Below are 27,137 nucleotides of genomic sequence, written 5' to 3'. Positions count from 1 at the left end.
GCGGAACTAGCCAGACATTTCAAAGAAAAGATCAACTTGCGCAAAAATCTACCTCAGGAAAACACCAACCTTGAAACCTTCGCAGATGAACTAGACCCACACAGACCAGACTTGGACACATTTCACCCAACTTTCTGCTGAGTGATCAGAAAGTTCTCTTTCACTAACTGCTCATTAGATACATGTCCCAATTATATTATAAAAGTATCCCCCAACAGGTTCACTGAAGAACGCACTTCCCCCCCTAAATTTCATGTTCCAGACAGAACTGGATAAGGGAGACATTTTGCTCATACCAAAAGACACCAAGAAAAAAATCAGCGATATCTCAAACTATAGGCCAATTGCATCGATTCCACTAACGACCAAGATGATGGAAGGCATAGTAGCCAAACAATTAACAGAATACATCAACAACTTTTCCATATTGTATGAATCCCAATCTGGTTTTAGACCCCACCATAGTACCGAAACAGTACTAATCACACTCCTGACCAAATTCAAACATGAAATCTCAATAGGCAAAAGCATCCTCCTACTCCAGTTTGATATGTCGAGTGCATTTGACATGGTGGACCACGAAAGTATACTAAGAATACTCGACAAGCTAGGAATTGGTGGGAAGATACTCACATGGATTAAGGGATTCCTGACCACTAGGTCATACCAAATAAAATCAAATTCAGTAATCTTCCCACCTTGGAAAGCGGAATGTGGAGTCCCACAGGGCTCACCACTCTCACCCATATTATTCAACCTAATGATGATCCCACTAGCCAGGTCTCTATCCAAACAAGGCCTCAATCCTTTCATATAAGCTGATGACATCACTATCTATATCCCCTTCAAAAATAACCCATCAGAAATCACTTCAGATACGACAACCAGCATGAACACCATGTAATCCTGGGCATCAGCCTTCAAGTTAAAACTAAACAGGGAAAAAACACACTGCCTCATACTCTCATCTCTGCATAAAATGGAACAATTCACAACTATCAATGCCTTGGGCTCATCCCTTCCAATCTCAGACAACCTGAAAATCCTAGGCATCACCATAGACCGTGACCTATCACTCGAAAACCAGGCCACAAAAAAGAAAATGTTCCACACAATGTGGAAACTCAAACGCATAAAACAATACCTCCCAAGAGATGTAGTCTGCAACATGATCCAATCCATGGTCTTGGCCCATGTGGACTATTGCAATGGAATCTACGCAGGGTGCAAAGACCAAATCTTAAAGAAATTACAAACAGCACAAAACACAGCTGCCAGACTATCTTCGGAAAAAACAGATTCGAAAGCACCAAACCCCTTCTCCAAAAACTACACTGGTTACCGATCAAGGAACTGTCAGGCTTCTTCCCTGGAAGCACTGGGTTTGTGAGCCCTTGGACCACTACCGTGGAACGGCAGTGGCAGGCAAGGTCACCTTCAAAGCAGAGACAAGGCAAGGCTGGACTGGAGCCCCGGACTGGAGTTCTGCACTGGAATACACAGGACTGGAATGCACTGGACAGGTGCACACTGGACTGGAACACACGGGACCGGAAACCGCTGGACAGGAACACTCTGGACCTAGGCTTCACCTACGCTTAGCCACCGTTCCCCGAGGGTTGAGCCCTCAGGTTCGGGCAGCCAGCAGGGCTTACAGGGAAAACTGGAACCAGCAAGCAGGAACAACAGGAATCAGGATACAGAAGTGCCCCCAGGCACCTAGGCGAAAGCAAGGCAGACAGGCAGGGAATGTCCGGGTTCCGGCAATAGTCAGGTCTGGCCACAGGCAGAGAATAGTCAGATTCAGGCAATGGTCAGGACAAGTAGCAAGACTAAGGCTGGAGCTCCAGTAGCAAGGAGTACTGACAGCGGACAGGACTAGGGCTGAAGCTCCAGAAGCAAAGGAAAACACACACGGGAAAACCAGAAAGCTAAACACAAGAAAACTAGTAAAGCTGTACACAAGTTAACAAGAAAGCTATGCCCAAGCTAACTAGTCACAAGCTAGAAACTCACACTAAGCAAAACACAGGAGAACTAGTAAAGCTGTACACAAGCTAACAAGCAAAGCTATGCCCAAGCTACTAGTAACAAGCTAGAAACACACACTGAACTGGAACAGGTAGCAGTGCACAGAGCACTCTAACATACCAGGACCTTAGACGATGCAAAGGCTGAAGTCTCTAAGTGATTAATAAAGCCCTTCAACACCTGAGGAGCAGCTGCAGCCATCAGTAAGCAACTACGGAGGCTGTCCAGGCACAAACACGAGAGACAAGTCCGGCAGCTTGGAAGAACCGGACTGGACTGAGCTAAAGTCTGGAACAGGTAGGAACAGCAAGACAACCTATAGCAGCCACTGGCTTTGGCCACCAGCGGGAGAGAGGAGCACAAACCAAGGACCAGGCAGAGCGCACACAGAACATAGAGAGACTTAGAATACCTAGGTGCAGCACAGAGGAGCAAACAGAGCCAGGCTGGAGACAGAGGTAAAGCTAACTCAGGCAGCACCCCCAGGTGCAGTAGAGTGGAGTAATTAGAGCCATGCTGGAAGCAGCCAGCACACAGAAGGAAAACTACTCCAGAAAGGATAGGCAGAAGCCAGCTTAGAAGCTGACCCCCAGAAATAAGGTAAGTCTGAGGGTGGTCACGGCCACAGACGTGACAGGAATGCATAGCCTTCAAGATCTGCTCTCTGGCGTACAGAATATTTTTTGGCCTCTCCCCGGGCTACATGATCAATCTAATAGACCTACCAATCTGGAATACAAATAAATCAGCAGGGTCTTACCTTACCCTCCACTTCCCAAGATGTAAAGGCATTAAATACAAATCAACATATGCCTCCAGCTTTTCCTTTGCACCAAGATTTGGAACACACTACCAAAAGATCTAAAACTCAAGGACAACTACCTAGTCTTCTGAAAACATCTGAAGGGCCACCTTTTCAGGAAATCCTTCTCCACTGAACCAACTTAACCATCCAGATTACCGAATTTCACCTCTAATTAAATACAACAGTGGACAGAAAATGCAGAAGCTTCAGTCGCTTAGATCACCACAAACTGCCAACAAGCTTACCAAACTCCAAATATGTCTACCTGAAACTAAGTTAAACCCAGTCATTACCAAGACACAGGCCAGTCTCATTGGTCTACACAGACTCTAACCTTGTTCTATACGATCTGCTGCAAATCTACTACAGACTTCACTGTTCCACAAAAATTGTAACCTTGTTTGATACAACCTGCTAAAGGGGAGGGGCAGTTTTCAAAGGACCCTTCTGATGCCTCAACAGAAATAGCAGAGATCATAGATTGGAGTACTGCATGTTCTGGATTCTAGGTGCCATGAAAAGGAACTCGGGGCCTTAAGAGTAACTGAAGGGGGACATAGAATCAGAAAGTTTCCATGTTCATTCCTGAATATTCTTGAAAGTGCTCAAAAATAGATCCTCATGGGATAAATTAAATGTAGGAACTTTGCTACTGAGATGTGTTTATCCTGCATAATGGAGCAAAACTGATTAAGGTATATGTGTATGGGAGATGGTCCATGTATACAGTATGCTAATTAAAATAAATGGATGGGATTAATTGAAAAGATGTGTGTTTAAATGGCAGGGAAGGAAAATGCAGAAATGTATCTGAAATGGTATGGTCAGATTGGAAAGTGAGGGGAATGGTCTTTGGTGGGAAATTTAGGGTATGAGAAGCAAAATTAGAATTGCGCATTCTGTTGGATCTGGAATTAAACTCATAGGGTCAAATGTTGAAAGTAACTTTACAATTCATAGTGTGTCTTGATAGGATTCAACTGCTGAAACTACAAAAGGGTTGGTATATGCTAATTACGGTTGTACTTTCCTTCTGGATGAATTTCCATCTCACCCACATAGGTTTAAAGTCCACAGGTACTTTGCTATTGTTGCAATCTCCTTCCTAAAACCTGACTCCAGGAATACCTCCATTAAATGCGGGTAAACTCAGGCACAGTGCACCACAGTGCATGTTGTTCTTCTACCCACATACAGGACAGGCAATTCTCAGATAGGGGCTTTCATTTCTGCTGTGGCTTTAACAGTACCTCTTAAGACACAATTATACAACTGGGCTTCTCCATTTAGGTGCCCTGAGGCTGTCCGTTAGGAATCTGTTCTAGAACAGAACCTAGGTACTATTATTGAATATTAGAAGAACCTGTATCAGTGCACCTAAATTGTCAGTGCCTGCATTTATTTTATACCAAGATTCCAAGTTTATTTAGGGCTTCTACCCTGCCCATCAGATACATTTTCTGGGTGGGGTAGAAGCTGGCATAAGTACAGGAGCCTAAAAGCAGTGTGTAAGCAGGAGCCCTGCCTATGTCATGCCCCACACTCGTCCCCTTTGTACAGTCCCCCTTGCTAATACACGCTATGGAAGTGAAGTGGATATTTGCAGAATTTTTGCATTTACAAATGTATGTGGTCACAGTCACATACACATGTAAATGCTGCTATTGCAAACATTTAAATATGTAACTTGTGTGGTTATAGAATTGCCCTTATGTAGGTATGTTGAAATTGCATATAAAAACAATTCTTGTCAATTCAATAAGTTTATGCACACAATTCAGTTTTTTTTAATAGAAAAGGTGGGAGTATATGGAATCACCTCCTAAGGGAGGTGGGGAAGGCAAAGCTAGTGACCTAATTCAAGAGGGCATGGGATAAAACACACAGGAAGGAAAAGTCAGAGATGAACTGTGGTCGTTGGCACTGTGAAAGGAAACAACCTGAGCAAACTAGCTGAGCCTTGCATTCCTTTTCTACAGTAATATTCTGTATTTCTCTAGTACAGTCTTCACAAGAATGTCCTTTCATTTGAGAACAGAAGAAAAATCATAAATCTGTCCATGTTTGTTTTGTTTTGAAATGCCAGTCCCATCTGTTGCCACCACTAAAATTTCAATAAAACCCCTCGCCCGGGTAGATGCAGTAATTTGTTCCTTTTTCTTTGTACTTCATTGTATTCATTTTATTTACCCTTTCCTTCCCTCTTCTCTTCTTTGTCTGCTACACTTAGCTTTTGTCATGTCACACGTAGACTACTGCAACTCTTTACACTGGAATTCTGTTATGCACTCCCAAACTCCTCAAAACAATTCAATACATGGCTGTCAAACTCCTTCACAACCGCCACCGCTATGACCACATCACCCCACTCCTTCAGTCTGAACACTGGCTTTCTTTCATTATCCAGATCAAATATAAAATTACTCTGCATGTATACAAATCCCGCTTGCCCTCTGCTCCATCCTACCTTAACTAGTTACTCATTCCTTATACACCTCTCCATTGTTTACGCTCCACTGACTGCAATCTGCTTTCACTCCCTTCACTATCAGCTCTCCGTCTCCACCATTTCATGGACAGTGCCTTCCATTATCTGAGTCCCAAACTATGGAATGAACTCTCACTTCACATCAGGAATCAACCAACTGTCACTGCCTTCAAATAGATGCTCAAAACGTATCTCCTCCTGGAATATCTTGGCTCTTCCTCCTTATCCCCCTGCCTCTCTATCCCTTTTTCTCTTAATTTAACCCTTTTTACTGCCTCTGTCCTGTTATATTTTTAAGTTTGTAAATTGTTTAGATGCTTAGTCCAAGTCCATTGCGGTATATCAGATGGAATGAATAAATACGCAGAGGTGAAGTTTATTTATTTATCTATAATTCTAGGGATTCCCCAAGAAATAGGAGTGATCTCAATTGGGTACCATATTTCACAGTGGAGCCAGTTGACCCTTTAATAAATATTGAATCATATTTTATACTTTTTTATGTAACTTAATTTCATCTTTCAAATAGAATGTTCATGCCTTTGTACAATTTGTGAAAATGATGGGTTGATATTCAAAGCGATTTAACCGGTCCAAAACAGTTCCTGTTAAATTGCTTGTTCGGGGCTTATTGGTCATATCGTAGCTATGTTATTTGAATGTTCTAATGTGTGCTCATTAGATATTTCATTAGTATTATGCTGACATCAAATTATATCTCTGTTATTTCAATTTCAGTGCTGTCAAATGAGTATATTTTTCATACTGTTTCATGGTAATCCTTCTGGTTTCAAGTTTACCTCATTTATTGCATTTGTGTTTATTCCTGGTCATTGTACTATTGTTATGCTGTTAACAAAATTGTAAGTTTGATGTTAAACCATACCTGCTGCACACCGTGTTGGGTGAATCTCTTCATAAAAGCAGTTAATAAATCCCAACAAATAAATAAATAAATAAATATTCAGTGGCACTTAACTGGTTAGTGCCACTGAAAACGTCTGGTTAGCGCCCAACTCAAAAACCGGCTATTTTGGGGACATTCTGGGGGTGGAGTCAGCACTTACCTGGCCAAAGTAACTTCATAAATAGGACCGCATAAAAGACAGTCCTATCTTTATGCAGTTCGCCATAGCTAGTTAAGTGTCGAGTGTCTCATTTAAACCAGCTATAGTTTCGCTGGCTCTGTAAACCCAGAAATTCATTGTCAAAGCCTGGATATGGCCCAGAATTAAATTTACAGATATAACGCTGGGAGCAGTCAGCGAAACACCGAGCACTGCCGGCTGAGAATTGACCTCAATGCGTTGAACCCCTTTAGACTTAATTATGAATATTGAGTCAATATTGTGTTGTCATGTCTTTTTATTAGATATCTCATGGGAGCACTGGAAATATTTATTGCTCACAAAGCTGTAATTTTAATTATTTTTCTATACTTATATAAGCATTTTTTTTTAAACAAAGGAAAAGGGGTTTCTGAACCCACCGTAGTCACAAAATATGGGAAATTGAAAGGAAAACTGCTGAAAGTGAAAGGCACAGACAGACAAGTTGAGGCTTATCTCGAAATTCCATTCGCAAAACCACCAGTTGGGCCATTGAGATTTTCTCCCCCTCAGCCTGCTGAGCCCTGGAACGGCATTAAAGATGCTACTACCTTCCCCCCAATGTAAGACTTTTCTATACTATATTTTATTAGTTTATCACTGATCAGTATTATACATTTGTATAGAGTGAAGGTAGGTCAATGGGTGGTGATCAAGGCTACTACTACTACTACTACTATTTAGCATTTTTATAGCGCTACAAAGCGTACGCAGCGCTGCACAAACATAGAAGAAAGACAGTCCCTGCTCAAAGAGCTTACAAACTAATAGACAAAATAAAGCAAGCAAATCAATTAATGTGTAAAGGAAAGAGGAGAGGAGTGTAGGTGGAGGCGAGTGGTTACAAGTGGTTACAAGTCAAAAGCAATGTTAAAGAGGTGGGCTTTCAATCTAGATTCAGTGCACGTCCATTTCCTGGCCCATTAAAAAAAAGCCCTTTTTCTCAGCTGCGGTAAAAAAAAAAAAAGGCCCACTGTGTGCCCAAAACACGTACCTACTGCAGGCCGCTTTTTACCATGGCTTAGTGAAAGGACTCCATGGTGATCAACTCAGTTTACTAATTTACCATTTTTCACTAGACTCAGACTGTAATATCTCAATTTTCTTTTTTCTTTGACTCTCCTTATTTCTGTAATGTTAGACTTCTGCATTGTCAAGAAGTTCATATTTGTACCACTATGTGAATAATAATTTTTAAAAATCCCACCTTGCAGTCTTTTTTATTTATTTCAATGACAGAGTTTTCTGTACATTTATTGAAAGTTTGTGTTCCATGTGATTGGTTTGTATTTTATGTTTGTTTAAATTTGGCATCAACTTTATGAGCCAGTTGATCTTTCCTTGCTACAGATAAAAACCTGTGCTTTTCCAATTCAATTAAATTCTTTTATGCCGCTAACATCCCCTTAGTGAGGTTTACATTCTAGGTGAGACAAAAGCAGATAGTGTTAGTGTGAAGTATGAGAAACATTAGAGACCATTGGTGTAATGCGTGAGACTAAACACATTAAAGGCTAAAGAGATCAGGGCTCTTTAGCTTGGAAAAGATAAGGGGAGATATGATTGAGGTCTACAAAATCCTGAGTGGTGTAGAACGAGTAGAAGTAAATCGGTTTTTTACTCATTCCAAAAGTACATAAGTACATAAGTATTACCATACTGGGAAAGACCAAAGGTCCATCAAGCCCAACATCCTGTTTCCAACAGTGGCCAATCCAGGTCACAAATACCTGGCAATATCCCAAAAAAGTACAAAACATTTTATACTGCTTATCCCAGAAACAGTGGATTTTCCCCAAGTCCATTTAATAATGGTCTATGGACTTTTCCTTTAGGAAGCCATCCAAACCTTTTTTAAACTCCGCTAAGCTAACCGCCTTTACCACATTCTCTGGCAATGAATTCCAGAGTTTAATTACACGTTGAGTGAAGAAACATTTTCACAACGCAATCTTTTTTTCTAAGTCCTTCTTAGCCTTCCTTATCAGCGCTTTGCATTTGACTTGACATTCCTTATGCTGTTTCTTATTATTTTCAGTCGGTTCCTTCTTCCATTTTCTGAAGGATTTTCTTTTAGCTCTTATAGCTTCCTTCTCCTCACTTTTTAACCACGCCGGCTGTCGTTTGGTCTTCCGTCCTCCTTTTTTAATACGCGGAATATATTTGGCCTGGGCTTCCAGGATGGTGTTTTTGAACAGCATCCACGAATGATGTAAATTTTTGACCCTCGCAGCCACTCCTCTAAGTTTTTTTTTCATACGTTCTTCTCATTTTATTGTACTCTCCTTTTTTAAAGTTAAACGCTAACGTATTTGATTTCCTATGTATACTTACTTCAAAGTTAATATCAAATCTGATCATATTATGATCACTGTTATCAAGCGGCCCCAGCACCACTACCTCCCACACCAGATCATGCGCTCCACTAAGGATTAGGTCTAGAATTTTTCCTTCTCTCATCAGCTCCTGTACCAGCTGTTCCATAAAGCTGTCCTTGATTTCATCAAGGAATTTTACCTCCCTAGCGTGCCCTGATGTTACATTTACCCACTCAATATCGGGGTAATTGAAATCGCCCATTAATATTGTGTTGCCCAGTTTGTTTGCGTCCCTAATTTCCTTTAACATTTCTGCATCTGTCTGTTCATCCTGGCCAGGCGGACGGTAGTACACACCTATCACTATCCTTTTCCCCTTTACACATGGAATTTCAATCCACAGTGATTCCAAGAAGTGTTTTGTTTCCTGCAGAATTTTCAATCTATTTGATTCAAGGCTCTCTTTAATATACAATGCTACCCCTCCACCAATTCGATCTACCCTATCACTATGATATAATTTGTACCCCAGTATGATAGTGTCCTGCTGGTTATCCTCCTTCCACCAAGTCTCAGAGATGCCTATTATATCTAATTTTTCATTTAGTGCAATATATTCTAACTCTCCCATCTTTATTTTTTAGGCTCCTGGCATTCGCATATAGACATTTCAAACTGTTTGTTGTTATTATTTACATCATGCTTAGTACTTGACAGTATTAATTTGCAATCTTTTGTCTGATTTTTATTTTTATTTAAGGACACCTGATCTGCTATGGTTTCTTTTGCAACCTCACTATCAGGATACCCTATCTTCCCTGTTTTGGTGATATCTTTGAAAGATACCTTATTCCGAACCATGCGCTTTTGAGTGACTGTCAGTCTTCCCCTCGTTTCTAGTTTAAAAGCTGCTCTAACTCCTTTTTAAATGCCGATGGCAGCAGCCTGGTCCTACCCTGGTTAAGATGGAGCCCATCCTTTCGGAATAGGCTCTCCCTTCCCCAGAATGTTGCCCAGTTCCTAACAAACCCTCCTCCCTGCACCATTGTCTCATCCACGCATTGAGATTCCGGCGCTCTGCCTGTCTCTTGGACCCTGCGAGTGGAATGGGTAGCATTTCAGAAAATGCTACCCTAGAGGATCTGGATTTGAGCTTTCTACCTAAGAATCTAAATTTGGCTTCCAGAACCTCTCTCCCACATTTTCCTATGTCATTGGTACCCACACGTACCAAGACAGCCGGCTCCTCCCCAGCACTATCTAAAATCCTTTGCACCAGGCAGGCAAGTCACCAGGCAATCCTCACATCCACCAGCCACCCAGCTATCTATATGCCTAATGATCGAATCACCAACTACAACAGCTGTCCTAACCTTTCCCTCCCTGGAAGCACTTGGAGACATATCCTCGGTGCGAGAGGATAGTACATCCCCTGGTGGGCAGGTCCTGGCTACAGGAGTACTTCCTACTTCACCAGGGTGATGCTCTCCTTCTAGAAGACCTCCCTCCTCCAAGGTAGCACAGGGGCTACCAGACTGGAGGTGGGACCTCTCTACAACATCCCTGTAGGTCTCCTCTATGTACCTCTCTGTCTCCCTCAGCTCCAACAAGTCTGCTACTCTAGCCTCAAGAGAATGGACATGTTCTCTGAGAGCTAGGAGCTCTTTGCATCGGTCACACACGTATGACATCTCACCAACTGTGAGATAATCATACATGTGACACTCAATGCAAAAGACTGGATAGCATCCCTCACACTGCTGGACTGCTGACTCCATCTTAGTGTTTTTGAGTTTTTCAATAATTTAAAACTTGCTACAGTATTAAGGATATTAGCCTAATATAAAAGTGTCTTTTAGTTTATATGGTATATTGTATGATTTATTTAGTGTTTCCTTCTTAGATGGTAATGAAATGTATTTAAAACTCTGTAAGAGCACTCCTTGCTTGTTACCCTAATTACATAAGTATAAATGAAGAGTTATCCTAGGGGTGGGCGGGAAGACTAAACTAGATCCTGCAGTGCCTGCTAGATTCTATCTGTTAATGCTGTGGTACAAAGTTTTTAAAACTAAGTGGAAAAGACTATGGAGATTAGTTGATAAAATTTGCTTTTTATATTTTTATTTTGCCTATCACTAACCTACAATTCCTCCTTTAAACCCCAATCTTTAAAGCACAAAGCAAAATAGTGTTCACTTACCAGAGAAATGTCCTCTTCTCTCGGAACTTTTTAGAAAGAAAGTTCAGTGGGACCTTTCCTCCTTAGTACAAAGACTAGAGGACACTCAAGGAAGTTGCATGGAAATACTTTTAAAACAAATAGGAGGAAATATGTTTTCACTCAACGAATGTTGCCGGAGGATGTGGTAACTGCGGTTAGTGTATCTGGGTTTTAAAAAGGTTTGGACAAATTCCTGGATGAAAAGTCCATAGTCTATTATTGAGACAGACATGGGAAGCAACTGCTTGCCCTGGGATTTGTTATATGAAATGTTGCCACGATTTGGGGGTTCTGCCATTTACTTGTGACCTGGCTTGGCCACTGTGTGGAAAACAGGATACTGGGCTAGATAGACCATTGGTCTGACCCAGTATGGCTACTCTTATGTTCTTATGATACTAGGAAGTAGAAGTCATTATGGATTATTATGATGCAGCCTTTGAGAAGAGAAAGGTTTTTATCCTCTTCCTAAAGTTGAGGTAGCTGTTTTCTGTTCTGATAGGAATGGGTAGAGAGTTCCTTATTTTGACTGCAAGTACGGAGAATAGAGAGCTGAAAATCTTCTGATTTCGAATTGCCTTTTGAAATGGTGATGCTAGCCTGTTAGACTGGACCAGATATAGCGAAGCAGTCTTAGTCAGCAGTTCAGAGCTGAAGCCCTGATTTGAAAAACTAAACAAGCAGCTTTGAGCCTGAGCCTTTCTGCTATGGGAAGCCAGTGAAGTAAGTTTGTTTAAATGAGTTGAAACACTCATATATCTATTCAATCTGTATATTAGTCTTGCAGCTGTATTATGTATGATGTGTTTTTTTCTGATATTGACACTTAATACCAAGAAATAGAATGTTACAGTAATCCAAGCAAGGTAGGGCTAACATTTAGACTAGTAGTGCTTCATTTTAATTGGCTGAATTTTTTTGCTTTTTAGCAACTGATTGGCTAACAATGCATTCTTTTCTGTTCTTTTTTGAAAGGTGCCTGCAGATACTGGACAGCTTAGAAATATTTGCAAAAGCTATAAAAGCAAATTTTCCTCCCTTTTTGGTGTCAGAAGATTGCTTGCTCTTAAATGTTTACACACCTGCACAGCGCAACAAGAAGTCAAAGTTACCAGTAAGCAAAACTATTGGATTATTTTTTTTATTATTACTATAGGACTCTTTTACTAAAACTTAGGGGGCCCTTTTACTAAGGCACACCCAAAAGTGGCCTGCGCTGATGTAGATGCGTGTTTTGGATGCGTGCTGGTCCATTTCCTGAGCATGCCTGGAAAAAAAGAGGATTTTTTAATGTGCCGGAAAATGGATGTGCGGCAAAATGAAAACCAGCGTGCGTCCATTTTCAACCTGCAACCTTAATGCCATCCATTGACTTAGTAGAAAGGTCTCATGTGCTAACCAGGGGCGTAGCCAGACACCCAATTTTTGGGTGGGCCTGGGCCCAAGATGGGTGGGCAGAACTCCGCACTGTCCCACAAGTGATTTGATCTCTCCCTCTCTTGCCTGCATGCCATAGGGTCTCTCAAACATCCCCCCTCCCCGCATACCTTTTAAATAGCAGATTTTCACCAGCAGCGAGCAGCAACACTGCTCATGTTGGCCCCACAGCCTTCCCACTGATGCACCTTCCTGTTACCGCATAGGCAGGAATACATCAGAGGGAAGGCTATGGGGCCAGTGCGAGCAGCATGTATCAGTCTCTGCTTGCTGCAGGCAAAGATCTGCTATTTACAAGGTATGCAGGAAGGACAGTTGTGAGTTTTCGGCTGGTGGGGCTTGGGGATCCCTGCCAGCCACATCATAGGTGTGCTGCTAATGGGTGGGCCTGAATACAGCGGGTAGGCCAGGGCCCACCCCGGGCCCACCCTTGGCTACACCACTGGCGCTAACCGGGCTCACCAACTGCCAATTACCGCTGGGTAAGGGCCCCGCAGTAGAAAATAGAAAATATTTTCTACTGTGTGTTTTGGGTGCGTGCCAAAATTGGAATTACTGCCCAGGGCACGTGATAGCCGAGCGGTAGTACAATTTGATGCGATTTGTGGATGTGCGTAGATGCTAAGAAGCCCTTTTTTTTTTTTTACCTATGGGTTCCTTAGCATTTAGCAAAGTGTACCCTAAATATCAGAAAAGACTTTTATCCCCTTTCTTGATCCAGTCAAAGGCATAATGAGCTTCCATCTGGCAGCTTTGGTGGAACAGCTGAAAGGGAAGTTACATAAGTGCCTGGTTATATGATCGTTGTGTGAAATGATTAGGGCTACTGCACGCCAAATCGACCCTACCGCTGGGGTAACATGGGCACCTGGCAGTAGCTCTGAAGTTGGCACACGCAGTTTCCCGTCATAGAAAATAATTGTGTGTGTTTGGGGGGGGGGGGGCTCCAGGCATTAATCGGCAGCACGGCCACACTGCCGTGTGCTGCCTGATTACCGCACGAGTACTGCGTGAGCCCTTACCATCTTCTAAATAGGTGGCAGAAAGGGCTCAGGCAATAAATAGCTATGCACTAATTTTTCTATTATCACACAGCCATTCACTGCCCCCATTTTAAAAAAAGGCCTTTTCCCGCTGTGGCAAAAAATGACCCAGGGTGTGTCAATTTCACACACCAAAACTAGCACAGGCCACTTTTTACCATAGCTAAATAAAAGGGCCCCTTAGTGAAGAAACACAAAAGCAGAGGGAGGATTTGGGAGCTTAACAGGTGTGAGATTAACAGGCCAATTTCATGTCTATACTTTATGTCAGTTTTTGGAACAAGTAGAAGCTAAACCTGTTTTTTGTCATTTCTTGCATAATTTGTCCAACCTTTCTGTAACTCTTTAATGGAATATAAATTAAAGAACCTCCTTAGTACGTACCCAACCTGACTATACTAGAAGTAGTTGCAAAGAGGCCAATATTGAAAAGCAATTAAAAATATACAAAATAATATCATACAGCATTTGAGAAGCACTTTTCTGTTGGTATTCCTTTTCACTTAGCTTAGAAAGCAAGTCATTTGTACTATAGACAGCTGCTGCAGAAATCAGAGAAGCTAGGCAAAGACCAAAAAAGAGAGAGAGAGAATTGGTGTTAATTTTACCTTTTTGACTATCCTTTCCTATCTGGCACCCCTCCTAGCCTTTAACCTTGGAAACGTGGAGGGGCATAATCGAACGGGGCGCCCAAGTTTTCATGAGGGCGTCCTCGCAGGATGGCCCCCGTGAAGGGGTGGGGAAACCCGTATTATCGAAACAAGATGGGCGTCCAACTTTCGTTTCGATAATATGGTTGGGGACGCCCAAATCTCAACATTTAGGTCGACCTTAGAGGTGGTCAACCTAAATGTTGAGATGATCGACCTTAGAGATGGTCGTCCTCGGTTTTCAGCCATAATGGAAACCGAGGACGCCCATCTCAAAAACTACCAAATCCAAGCCCTTTGGTCATGGGAGGAGCCAAAATTCATAGTGCACTGGTCCCCCTCATATGCCAGGACACCAACCAGGCACCCTAGGGGGCACTGCAGTGGACTTCACAAATTGCTCCCAGGTGCATAGCTCCCTTACCTTGGGTGCTGAGCCCCCTAACCCCCCCCCCAAACCCATTCCCCACAACTGTACAACACTACCATAGCTCTAAGGGGTGAATGGGGGCACCTACATATGTGGGTACAGTGGGTTTTGGGTGGATTTTGGAGGGCTCACATTTACTACCACAAGTGTAACAGGTGGGGGGGGGGGGGGCCTGGATCCATCTGCCTGAAGTGCACTGCACCCACTAAAACTGCTCCAGTGACCTACATACCGCTGTCATGGAGCTGGGTATGACATTTGAGGCTGGCATAGAGGCTGGCAAAAAAAAAATTTAAGTTTTTTTTTAGGGTGGGAGGGGGTTGGTGACCACTGGGGGAGTAAGGGGAGGACATCCCCAATACCCTCCGGTGGTCATCTGGTCAGTTCAGGCACCTTTTCACGGCTTGGTTGCAAGAAAAAATGGACCAAGTAAAGCCAGCCAAGTGCTGGTCAGGGACACCCTTCTTTTTTCCATTATCAGCCGAGGACGCCCATCTCTTAATCACGCCCCAGTCCCGCCTTCGCTATGGTGCCAACATGCCCCCGTGAACTTTGGTCATCCCCGCAACGGGAAGCAGTTGAGGATGCCCAAAATTGACTTTCGATTATGCCGATTTGGGCGACCCTGAGAGAAGGACGGGGGGGGGGGGGTGTCTTACAAATGTAAGGTCATATTTACACTGGGTTTCCTCAGAGTGCTCCATAGTAGACAAACAGCAACACACACTGGATTCACTGTTTTCAATGTGTATTATGTGAGTACAACGTTCTCTGAAAGTTGGCCACCACGACATGAAAACATGTAGTCAAGGTGATAGGAGAAGCTCCCAGGGGCACTGTTTGCTGCTCACCTGATGAATGCAGCCGTTTGGGACTGAGCTGGAGCAAAGGTGCACCATCGGGAGGTTTTGCTGCTACTGCAGGTAGAGAAAAGGCCCAGTGAAGCTCCGCTGGATCGCATGTGACTGCGTGGTCACATTGACGCACATGCACACAGGGATGGGAAAGATGAGTCAACTGGTATGTGCGTGAATCTCCTCAATATTCAGTCGGAGGTGAATAGTGTTTTTTTTTGTCCACCGCCAGCACTAAAACCAGAAAGTTAATATTCAGACGTATGGGTTAGTGGATAAAGATAGGGCAGCTATTTCTGCAGTCTTATTTATCCGCTAAACCTGGCCAATTATGTCTGAATATTAGGACGTAACCGGACTGCGCCCCTGGAACACCCCCGACATAGCCGGCTTGAAGTTCGGTGCTAACCGGTCATTTTCGGAGGCACTCACCAGTTAAGTGCTGCTGAAAATGACTGGATAACCACGAACAAACGAGTTCACCGGTCGGCAGCTGTTCCCAGACGGTTAACTCACTTTGAATATTGGCTGGAATTAGACCAGTAAATGAGGAAAAGCAACTGAGTAAAGCACAGATAAGTCAAGAAATAGTTACTTCAGAAACCACATGTGGATCAAAACCTGACATTTGAATGGTTAAGGATAGGTGAATTTAAATCTAAAGATGAAAGATAATTGCATCAAAGGACAATGGGAGAAAGTGCAAGGAAACTGACTTAGTTTTAGTTATACTTGTTGCATAAAGTATGTCTGAGCAGCTTGGCTGACCCCATTGTTGGACATTGGCCATAAGTATATAAGTAATGCCACACTGGGAAAAGACCAAGGGACCATTGAGCCCAGCATCCTGTCCATGACAGCAGCCAATCCAGGCCAAGGGCACCTGGCAAGCTTCCCAAACGTTCCGATGTTGATCCCTTCTCTCACAATGAAATTTTGACAAAGTGACCCTCATCTACTTGACAAATAGTGAATATCACACTCTAATCTGAGCATGCATGTCCTCTTCTACAAACCTCTATAAATGTTAAGTCTTGCATACAGGGCTGGTTGTCGGAACTGAGGGCAGAAACAGGAGAGCATTTGAACTATTTCTGTGACTAATTTTCAACTTGGAGAGCTGAATTACATGTTTTTATTTTCGTTCTCAACACCGATCGTGTTTCGCCCATTGTTTGGCATCTTCAGGAGAACTTAGAATATCTGTAAAAATACATATTGAAATAAATCTTAAAAATACATATTAAAATATCTTTTATAGATACCGACCCCTGAGGAACTCCACTGCTCACCTTCCTTTCCTCCGAGCGGATTCCATTTACCACCATAGAAGCATATGGGTGACTCTAATGTTTAGCGTGTGCTAATTTTAGCATGCACTAAAAATGTTAGCGCACCATAGTAAACAGGGCCCCTACGTTGCAAATTACATTCCTTCCCGGGGCTGGTGGTTGGGAGGCGGGGATAGTGCTGGGCAGACTTATACGGTCTGTGCCAGAGCCGGTGGTTGGGAGGAGGGGCTGGTGGTTGGGAGGCGGGGATAGTGCTGGGCAGACTTATACGGTCTGTGCCCTGAGGAGCACAGGTACAAATCAAAGTAGGGTATACACAAAAAGCAGCAAATATGAGTTATCTTGTTGGGCAGACTGGATGGACCGTGCAGGTCTTTTTCTGCCGTCATCTACTATGTTACTATGTTATAAACATGTACAGTTTATACACTGTTTTTTTGTGTTACATGACTTTAGTATAAACATTAAGTTTTGTACTTCATAGGTCCCATTTGACCTCTTATAGGGCAGAAGGGTTGTAAGCCTCATTCAAAATGTATCCCCCATTTGTAATCCATGAGCAAGCCCCCCCCCCCCCAAATAAAAATATGATCAAGATTTTATTGCTTTTGGTTCCAGATTATATTATTTTTTCCAACTGTGATCCAGTATGTCAAATATCTAGACCAGTACTTCTCTACCTAGTTCTTGGGGCACAGTTAAGTTTAAGATATCCACAATGAATATGCATGAGAGTTCTGCATACTAAGGAGGCAGTGCCTGAAAATCTATCTCATGCATAGGTGCCAGCTTTTCAAAATTATTGGGGGTGCTAAGCCCAATGAAAATAACCCCTCCCTGGACACATACAAGGAATTTTCTCAATATTGGGGTGCTCAAGCACCCACAGCACCCACAGAGTCGGCTCCAATGATCTCATGTGGATATCCAGAAAACCCAACTGGGTGGATGTGCCCTGAAGACTGGGTTGAGAAGCACTGACCTAGACTCAAGCATATTTGTCCTTCCCTTCCTTATACAATGCATAGTTTTGTATGCGCAAGGGCAGGACCCAGAATGAGCTAATGAATGAAGAATATGGCTTGTGATTTGAATCCTTGCATCTACTGCACTCAGGTCATGATGTGGATCCATGGAGGAGGTTTAGTGTCTGGTGGGGCGTCAATATATGATGGCTCTGCATTATCTGCCTTTGAAAACGTGGTAATGGTGTCAATTCAGTACAGACTAGGGATCCTGGGATTTTTTAGGTAAGATATCTTATATTTTTATATTTTACCTAGCCTATGTAAAAACACTTTGAAATGAATTAAAATAATGTTGATCATCAGCTTTGAATATTTGAAGCTGTAGTGTACAACCTCAGCATTTGGAGGCTCATTTTCAAAAAAGAAAAGCATCTCAAAAACAGCATAAAGTAGCATTTGGACATTTTTCTCTGAAAAAAACATCCAAATCGCAATTTTCAAATTTTAGATTTGAGTCATTTTTCTCTGCAGTGTGTGCAAATCACAAGGGTACAGGATCTGGGCATTTCCAAAACAGGGCATTTTTCTGCCATAATGGAACAAAGCAAAAACATTCAGGGCTACAAGTTAGACATTTTAGTCTAGACCTGTTTCAATCTCGACTAAGTCACAAAAAGATGACCTAAATAATGAAAAGACCATTAGAGGGATTAAAGCGTGACCCCCCCCCCCCCCCCCCCCCCCCAAAGATGTGAAAGAAACAGTACATACCAGCCTCTATGACAACTTTAGATGGTATGACCTCTCCTATTAGAGCAGCAAGCAGGTCCCTGGAGTGGCCTAGCGTTCGGTTCAGTGCATTGTAGAGAAGGGGACACAGGCCTATATCCCACGCTAACTGGTAGACTTGTGGTGGAATATGTGAGACCTCCAAAACTCACCAAAAAACTACTGTACCTATATATGCAGATATAAGGGCTATTGTAGTGGTGTACAGTTGGATACAGTAGGTTTTTGGTGGGTTTTGGAGGGCTCACCATACAATATAAAGGGGTAATGGTGAGATGTATACCTAGGATCTTTCATGTGAAGTCCACTGCAGTACCCCCTAGGATACATCACTGCTCTGCTTGGCATGTCTGTGTGGCCAGTCTACTAAGAATGCTGGCTCCTCCTACAACCCAATGGGTTGTTTTTATGCATTTTTCCTTTTGATGTGTTTTTTTCAAAAATGGTCCTAAAAGACGCACTGAGCACAAAAACATCCTGCAAATGGCCATTTTCTAAACAAAAAGTTGGATGTTTTTCTGGTTTGAAAATGGCCATGTTCACTACTGGGATTTTTGGACATTTTCCACAAAACATCCAAAATCAGATTTAGAAGTCATATCAAATGCCCCTCTTTGTCATATATGTCCCAATTAATTTTGGCATGTTTGATGGTCTCACTTGGAGTATTTCCTTCCTCATTCTGCTACAGCACTGGGAATGAACATGCCCACGGCAACTGGGGATTTCTGGACCAAGTTGCAGCTTTACATTGGATTCAGGAAAATATTGAACACTTTGGAGGTGATCCGGATTCAGTGACTATATTTGGACAATCTGTGGGTGGACTGAGTGTTTCTGCACTGGTAAGTGTTAAGAGATTTTAATGAACTGTAGTGTGAATCATCAAAGAATTGTTAGGCATTATCTTAGAAGCAAAACGAAATAAGTTAACCAGAGCTCAGTTGCTTTCAATCCTGAGGAGGTGTTGACATATAACTTATAGAGGGGAGGAAATCTTTAATGACTCCGGATACAGGATTTCTGCTGAAAAGTGGCCATTTTGGTTCATTTCTACATAAAGTTTTGCCTTGGTGACAACCTTGATGTTCTTCCTTCTCTCCTGGCCACCTTCATTTTTCTGTTGCACTGATTATATTTCACCTCATAAATTACCGTTGCTTTGCCTAAGGTTGGGAGCATCATGTGGCTCGTTATAACCTTGCACATGGCTCACGGACATCACAAAACCTTTCAGAACTCTTGATCCATATGAAACAGAAGCGATGCTTACATTTGAATGGCAAAACACAAAGGGGTCCTTTTACAAAGGCATGCTAGCATTTTTAGCACGTGCTAAAAATAAGCATTCGCTAAACACTAGAGACGCTCATATATTCCTAAGGGGGGGGGGTCTAGTGTTTTACACATGCCAGTCATTAGTGCGTGATAAAATGCTACTGCACCTTTGCAAAAGACCCCCAAAGCTCTTAGGATAAAAGCAATACAAGAATTTTCTTGCACAGATAATAGAACCAATCTAGCAGCATCACCAGCAAAGTTTCAGGCTCAAAACCTGCTTGTGCTGAATCTAGAAGCCTGTTGTCCTCTAAATATTGACCTAGGAGCATTTGCTTCTTTCTCTCTTACTTTAGCTAATGTTGGTAGATTGTAAATTGAGTGATAATACACTTCTATCACCATGGGAGCCAACTTTTCAAAATTATTGGGGGTGCTAAGCACAGTGGAAATAATTTATTATTTATTTATTTATTGCATTGTATCCCACTTTTCCCACCTTTTTGCGGGCTCAGTGTGGCTTACAATACATTATGAATAGTGGAAATACAATTTGTTACAATTCAGGTTATGGATTACATTGTGAAGAGTTGACGAGATGAAATCAAAATCATTAAGGAATCAATCAATTGAGAAGAACAATGAGACAGTGGAATAATTCATCCCTGGACATATACAAGGCATTTTCTCAATACTGGGGGTGCTCAAGCACCCACAGCCCCCTCAGAGCCGGCTCCTATGTCTATCACTACCTTCATTCTTCAGCACAGGCACAACCAAAGCTGCTTTTAACTGGGGAATAAAATCCTTGTTGCAAAGAAGCATTAAATAGTTCCCCCAGGCAATCAAAAAATGCTTCTGACTTCAAATTATAAAAAGAAGTCCAGGGAGGGAAAACAAAAAGACCCATTTAATGACTTCACTAATTTCTGTATCCTAACCAGTTACCACAGAAAACCTATCCAATTCAGGATGTTCAACTTAAAAAAAAATTAGTACCTTAGATTAGCCAAAAATAAGTACCACCTGGATAAGTCCACTCTCTTTTAGAACCCATCCCTAATCCAGCAATTTCCTCCTTTCCTTCAAGCACTGATCTAAAATGAATGATCCTCCAAATCTGAACCCCCTTCTACCTATCTCAAAGTTCATCTATTGAAATTACTGCCACAGCTCTTCAATCCCCTGTCCTATCACCGGCCTAACATCAAAGCAAAGATGGATGCCTGTATAGTAGGGTACAGGAAAAAAGGCCATCCACCAGTTCAGTTTCAAAATGTTCAGGGGCATTCTAAGGTCCGGATATTGAGGTTTAGGACTGTGTCCAGCTGAAGGGTATGTCTAGGGATGTTGAGTTATGAATGGGGTCCTTTGAATTTGCGTACTTCCTTCTGACCACTCCAGCTTGCCACTCCTATGCCTCTCTCAAAAACGTCCTGGTAGGTTCTACAAGATCTCATTACTCCCTAGTAGAATAACTTGGGGTAAGCACAATCAGACTGTTTTATTTGTGCTAGGGAAATTAATTTTAAGACAAAGGAACCTTACATGCAGGAACATTGTGGGGCTAAATGGTACCCCAACCAGTGGAGGGAGACCCTCCCCCGCTCCAATGGTTATATATGAGAGAGTAGTCTACCTCCAATTGTCCCAGCTGTTCTGGGAGTGTGGCAGTCCCTCTCTAATGACATGCCTGCCATTTTAGCTATGTTGAAAATTATTTCTGCCCATAGCCAACGGTATGATGCATTGGAAATCACTAGCTCAGGGCTTTCAATAGCCTTGCTTACAGGTGCATCGTTTTTCAAGAGGATTTTGATCAGTGGCATACAAGATTTTTTTATTTTTTTGCGTCGGATTTTTTTTTTAATGTAGCTGGAATTCATTGCCGGAGAACGTGGTACGGGCGGTTAGCTTGACGGAGTTTAAAAAGGGGTTAGATAGATTCCTAAAGGACAAGTCCATAGACCGCTATTAAATGGACTTGGAAAAATTCCGCATTTTTAGGTATAACTTGTCTGGAATGTTTTTACGTTTGGGGAGCGTGCCAGGTGCCCTTGACCTGGATTGGCCACTGTCGGTGACAGGATGCTGGGCTAGATGGACCTTTGGTCTTTCCCAGTATGGCACTACTTATGTACTTATATGTACTTTGTTTTACTCTTTCCAAAAATACTAGGACTAGAGGGCATGCGATGAAGCTACAAAGTAGTAAATTTAAAATGAATCAAAGTAGTACATTTAAAATGAATCGGAGAAAATGTTTCTTCACTCAATGTGTAATTAAACTATGGAATTCGTTGCCAGAGAATAGGGTAAAGGCGGTTAGCTTAGTGGGGATTAAAAAGTTTTCAGTGGCTTTCCAATGGAAAAGTCAATAGACCATTATTAAAATGACTTGGGGAAAATCCACTCCTTATTTCTGGGATAAGCAGCATAAAATGTATTGAACATTTTTGGGATCTTGCCAGGTATTTGTGACCTGGATTGGCCACTGTTGGAAACAGGATGCTGGGCTTGATGGACCTTTGGTCTGTCCCAGTGTGGCAATACTTATGTACTTATGTACTTATGTAGCTTTGTGTATTTTTAGTATTTATTTTTCATGTTTATTCCTTAACTATTATTGAGTGTACTCACCAGAGATTTCAAACTCCACGAATAATCACAATACATGTTTCAAAATGAACTGTATGTATGAATGACCCTGTATCATGATTATTGTACTTTCTAGATAGAGCTCATTATAACGTTTAACTTTTTTTTCACCCCCAGATTCTGTCTCCTTTATCCAAGGGTTTGTTTCACAAAGCTATTTCTGAGAGTGGCGTTGCATATCTTCCTGGTTTTATCATTTCCCATCCTGAAGCAATAGCTCACATTTCAAATGTAAGAGTTTTCTTGGTGTGATTAACTTGTTTCCACTTTTCCCTTTATGGGGGATATTTTAGATCCTAAAGTTATAGAGAGCTTTGTATCCACAGGCCTGCTGACAAATTTTCAAAAGGAACCTGTGACTTTTCCCTTTGAAACTTCAAAGGAAACAGCACAGAGGATCTGCAGGTACTTCTATAACCATGAACTTTGCAGCTGTTTAATCAGACTCCTAAGCAGTGGCGTAGCCAAGGGTGGGCTTGGGTGGGCCCAGGCCCACCCACTTTGAGCTCAGGGCCAACTAGTAGCAGCACACCTATGATGTGGCCGGCAGAGATTCCCAAGCTGAAAACTCCCAACAACTGTCCCTCCTGCATACCTTATAAATAGCAGATCTTCGCCTGCAGGAAACAGCGACTGATACATACTGCTTACACCGGCCCCACAGACTTCCCTCTGACATATTCCCACCTATGCGGAAACAGGAAGCTGCATCAGTGGGAAGGTTGTGGGGCCTACATGAGTAGTGTGTATTAGTTGCTCCTCACTGCCGGTGAAAATCTGAAATTTAAAAGGTGTGCAGGAGAGGAGGGATATTTGAGAGACCATATGGCATGCAGGCGAAAGGAGAGACCAAATCACCTATGGGATGGGGTGGGGTTCTTCTGCCCACCCATCTTGGGCCCAGGCCCACCCAAAATTGGGTGTCTGGCTACGCCCCTGCTCCTAAGTGTTAGGACTTTCATTAAAGAGCTGCAAAGTCCATGGTTACAGAAGTACCTGGCTTCTCCCCCAACCCATGATCCTTAGTGCCATAGGTATTTTTAGCTACAGAGGAGCTAGGCAATTTTCAGCCCCTGATTTTTCCTGGTTAACTACTTCATTACCACAGAAAAAATCTTTCAAAAAAATATTCCGTGTATGATCTTCTCCTTTTCATCCCACAACCTTTACACTTTGATTTCTTAACTACCCTGGAAATTTTTTATCTCTTTGTCCTTGATGGTCAGTTTTACTCCTGGCTGTGGGAATTCTGCACGATGCACAATTTGTACAGAATTCTCCTCCTGTACAGAATTCGATAGATGAGGAGAGCAACTCTACATTGGATCATGTCTTCCTTCATGTCACTTTGGGCCTGACTGCTGATTGACCTATACAGGACAGTACGTAGTTCAAATTACCAGATGGACTCCAGCCAACCAGCCAACATTGCTGTCTAGAGCCCACTGCAGTATTTACAGTGCTGCCCACTTTTGGGGGTAGGCTTCTTGTATAAGTTCTGGCCCTGAGTGACTTTTGTTGGATTCTTGCATTACTTCATAATATGCCTGGTACTGGAGAGGGTTTATGTTGCTGTTACTGAGATGAAACCACAGTCAAGCATTTTTTTTTGTATGGTGAATTCTAGAAGGAAATGTCCTAGTTCTGTTCTGTACCCATTATTTGGGGGCAGGAGAGTAATGGAAATGGAGAATATATGGTTAAAGTTAACAGTATGACAGTCCAGTGTGCATAGCCAAGAGTCAATACTTTTTTATATTAGAATCCTAGGCAACATAATTAACTGCTACAATTTTGCCAGCATAAAAATGAAGGCGGGGGCATCGCTCATTGTGTGGTCACCAGGAGTCAGCTCTGGATCTGAATAACTTGCAATTGCAAAGTTTTCATTTATTGTATAGCCTGGCAATATATATTGCATTCTTTTTTCTTGGGATAACCAGCTGGCCAGTTTTAAGTGAGGAAACCCTCCTCCCCTGCTCCCACACTAGAGCTGTGAGGCATCCTCTCAGGTGGATCTTCCTTTCTAGGCCCCTCTGAGGGCAAGAGGCACATAGCTGAAGGTTTGCCTGGGCCTTCAGATAATTTTGGGCTGGCCCAGCATTTTTTTTTTAATTCATGAGTAAAGTGGTGTGGTAGCCATGCTAGTTCATTTTTAAAGGTAAACAGAAAAGAAAATAAGACGATACCTTTTATATTGGACTAACGTAATATTTTTTTGATTAGCTTTCAAACGTAATGCTTTCGTCAGATCAGAAATATCAGAATATATAAGTGAAACATGAAAGCATTGCAATGACAGTCTCACAGAAAGAGGGTGGGGTGGGTTAGATGAGAAACAGGGAGAACTGGGTGGGTGAGAGACAGGGAGGGAGAGATGGATGGGAGATAAGGTATCAAAGCAGTATAATTTTATGATTTATAGTAGGATAGACAACCCAGATCTTTAAGTCTTATCTGGTAGGTGTCAAAACATTTCATCATTTTGACATCAAAGGACTTATGTTCCTGGATTGTCTTAATATTTTCTTTTAGCATTCTCACCATAAGATCATTGATGCAGTGTTCTGGTTTTGTAAAGTGTGGTCCCACAGAGGTGACATCCTGATTGGCATTGTGATGTTCAATATATGATGTCTGTATAAATTGATTCTAGTCTGTAGCATCTCGTTCCCATCCATGAGAGGGGGATATGCTGCTCAAGGATGGTAGGGAAAGGAGAACGGAAAAGTGAAGCACATGGATGGAAGGAAGAAGGGGGAAGTGAAGCACATGGATAGAAGGGAAGGGAGAGGAGAGGAGAGAAGAGGGGGACATGCTGCACATGGGTGAGAGGGAGAGGAGAAGGGGACATGCACATGGATGGAAAGGAGAGGAGAGGGGGACGTGCTCTTTATAGATAAGGGAAGGGGAGAAATTCAGCACATGGATGGAAGGGAGAGGAGAGTCATAAGTACATAAGTATTGCCATACTGGGAAAGACCAAAGGTCCATCAAGCCCAGCATCCTGTTTCCGACAGTAGCCAATCCAGGTCACAACTACCTGGCAAGATCCCAAAAAAGTGCAAAACAGGAGAGGGGGACATGTTGCACATGGATGGAAATGGAGGGAAAGGGAGAGGGGAGACATGGTTGGAAGAGAAAGGAAAAGGTGGAAAACAAGAGGTGTTTTGAGAAGGAGGCAGAAAAATGGAAGAAAGCTGAACTTGAAACATCAGCAATACAAATGTATGTAGAACAAGAAGTAAAGAAGAAAGGAGGCAAGAAAAGAAATGTCACTTAGACAGAAGGCCCTAGAAGTAGTTAAGTGCACAGAGGGACTGGGAACAAGATGATAGAAAAAGTCACCAGACAACAAAGGTAGGAAAAATTATGTTAATTTCAGTTTAGTGATTGAATTGTTAGTTTTAGGAAATTTACATCTGCCGGTGTTATTTTGCACTGTACAGGAAGAAATCATTTCTTCTTTTCCTGATGTTGCACTGCATAGAGAGTCTGGCATCTCAGTTTTCAGTTTAATTTTTGCTCGTATTAGTACTTTTAGTGGTCACTTATCCTGTATTTGAACAGTAGGAGAGAGGAAGGAGATAAGAACGAAGAAGTTGAGTGAGGGTGGAAATGGAATTAATATGGTCAGAGAGACAATGGGGTAAAAAGGTAAGAAATAAGGGAAGAAAGGAAAGGCAGGGTTGGAGCTGGGACTGATGAGGGGATGAGAAGCAGCGGAGGGTAGATGAGGGCTGAGAGGGTAGAAATGGGGGACTAGAGAATGCGTTAAAGATAGAGGAGGGATTAGCAGACTGGGGAAGGAAAAAGACAGAGGGAGCAATGGGATTGCTGGAGAGGGAGATGAGAGGTGAAAAGAAGGTGAATAAGTACTTGAGCAGGGATTCTCAACCCAGTCCTGAGGACACACCTAACCGATCAGGTTTTCAGGATACCCATAATGAATAAGCATGAGATTGCAAATCTATTTCATGCATATTCAGTGTGGGTATCCCAAAAACTTGATTGGCTAGGTGTGTCTTGAAGACTGGGTTGAAAAACCCTGCACTAGAAGGTGAGAGAGGGAGAATGAGGGGTAAAAATAATATAGGGGTGGATATAGCAGCAGAGAAGAGAAAAGTGAAAAATAAACATTAAATAAAAAGATCAGTCCCAGGCAGTTAAAGAGAAGGAAGGGAAAGAAGAGAGAAAAAAATGGAAAGGGAAACCTGGAAAAGGATTTAGAAGATCAACACAAAAAAAGTGGATCAGATTAGAACCAGCCCAATTAGAAAAGTGCCTAGACAACCAAGGTGGAAAAGAAAACAAAAATGATTTGTATTTATATGAGTTATCTTGTTGGGCAGACTGGATGGACCGTACAGGTCTTTTTCTGCCGTCATCTACTATGTTATGTTATGTTACTACTTTTTAAGAATTGGTATGTGTTTGTTCTTTTACATCTTTTCTATTTTTGTATTTAATAGAGTATGGAAGAAAATTAATTTCTGTTCCTTTTACCATTATTTTCCCTGCTTATAGATTATGACTTTCTTGGGGGGGGGGGGGGGGGTCTCCAGTTTTTGACTGCATGCTGTGGCCCCCTATTTGATATCAGTTGAGGGTCTATGCATGTTCTGCATATGCGACTGAGGTGAAGGATTTTGCTGGCATGTAGTGTCTGTGTAGGAATCTGTAAGAGTCCAGCTTGTTCCAGTTTCCCAGTAGTGGGTATATTGGTGTTCTAGGGCCCAGTGCAATATTTATAACTGTCTCTT

At 42.3% G+C, this 27,137-nt stretch overlaps 1 protein-coding gene across 1 annotated transcript in view; it reads left to right on the top strand.

Annotated features, from left to right (window-relative positions):
* Positions 1 to 27,137, top strand: part of LOC115471360 (fatty acyl-CoA hydrolase precursor, medium chain-like) — a 117,095-nt gene that overhangs the window by 13,976 nt on the left and 75,982 nt on the right. The window contains exons 2-6 of the mRNA XM_030205059.1: positions 6,792 to 6,996; positions 11,951 to 12,089; positions 17,798 to 17,931; positions 19,130 to 19,283; positions 22,492 to 22,605. Of these exons, the coding sequence (XP_030060919.1) occupies positions 6,792 to 6,996; positions 11,951 to 12,089; positions 17,798 to 17,931; positions 19,130 to 19,283; positions 22,492 to 22,605 (746 nt within the window). The remainder of the gene's footprint in view (positions 1 to 6,791; positions 6,997 to 11,950; positions 12,090 to 17,797; positions 17,932 to 19,129; positions 19,284 to 22,491; positions 22,606 to 27,137) is intronic.

Source organism: Microcaecilia unicolor, chromosome 5 (genome assembly GCF_901765095.1).
Source record: "Microcaecilia unicolor chromosome 5, aMicUni1.1, whole genome shotgun sequence".
Classification (NCBI taxonomy): Eukaryota; Metazoa; Chordata; class Amphibia; order Gymnophiona; family Siphonopidae; genus Microcaecilia; species Microcaecilia unicolor.
This window is presented reverse-complemented; position numbering and strand designations above follow the sequence as displayed.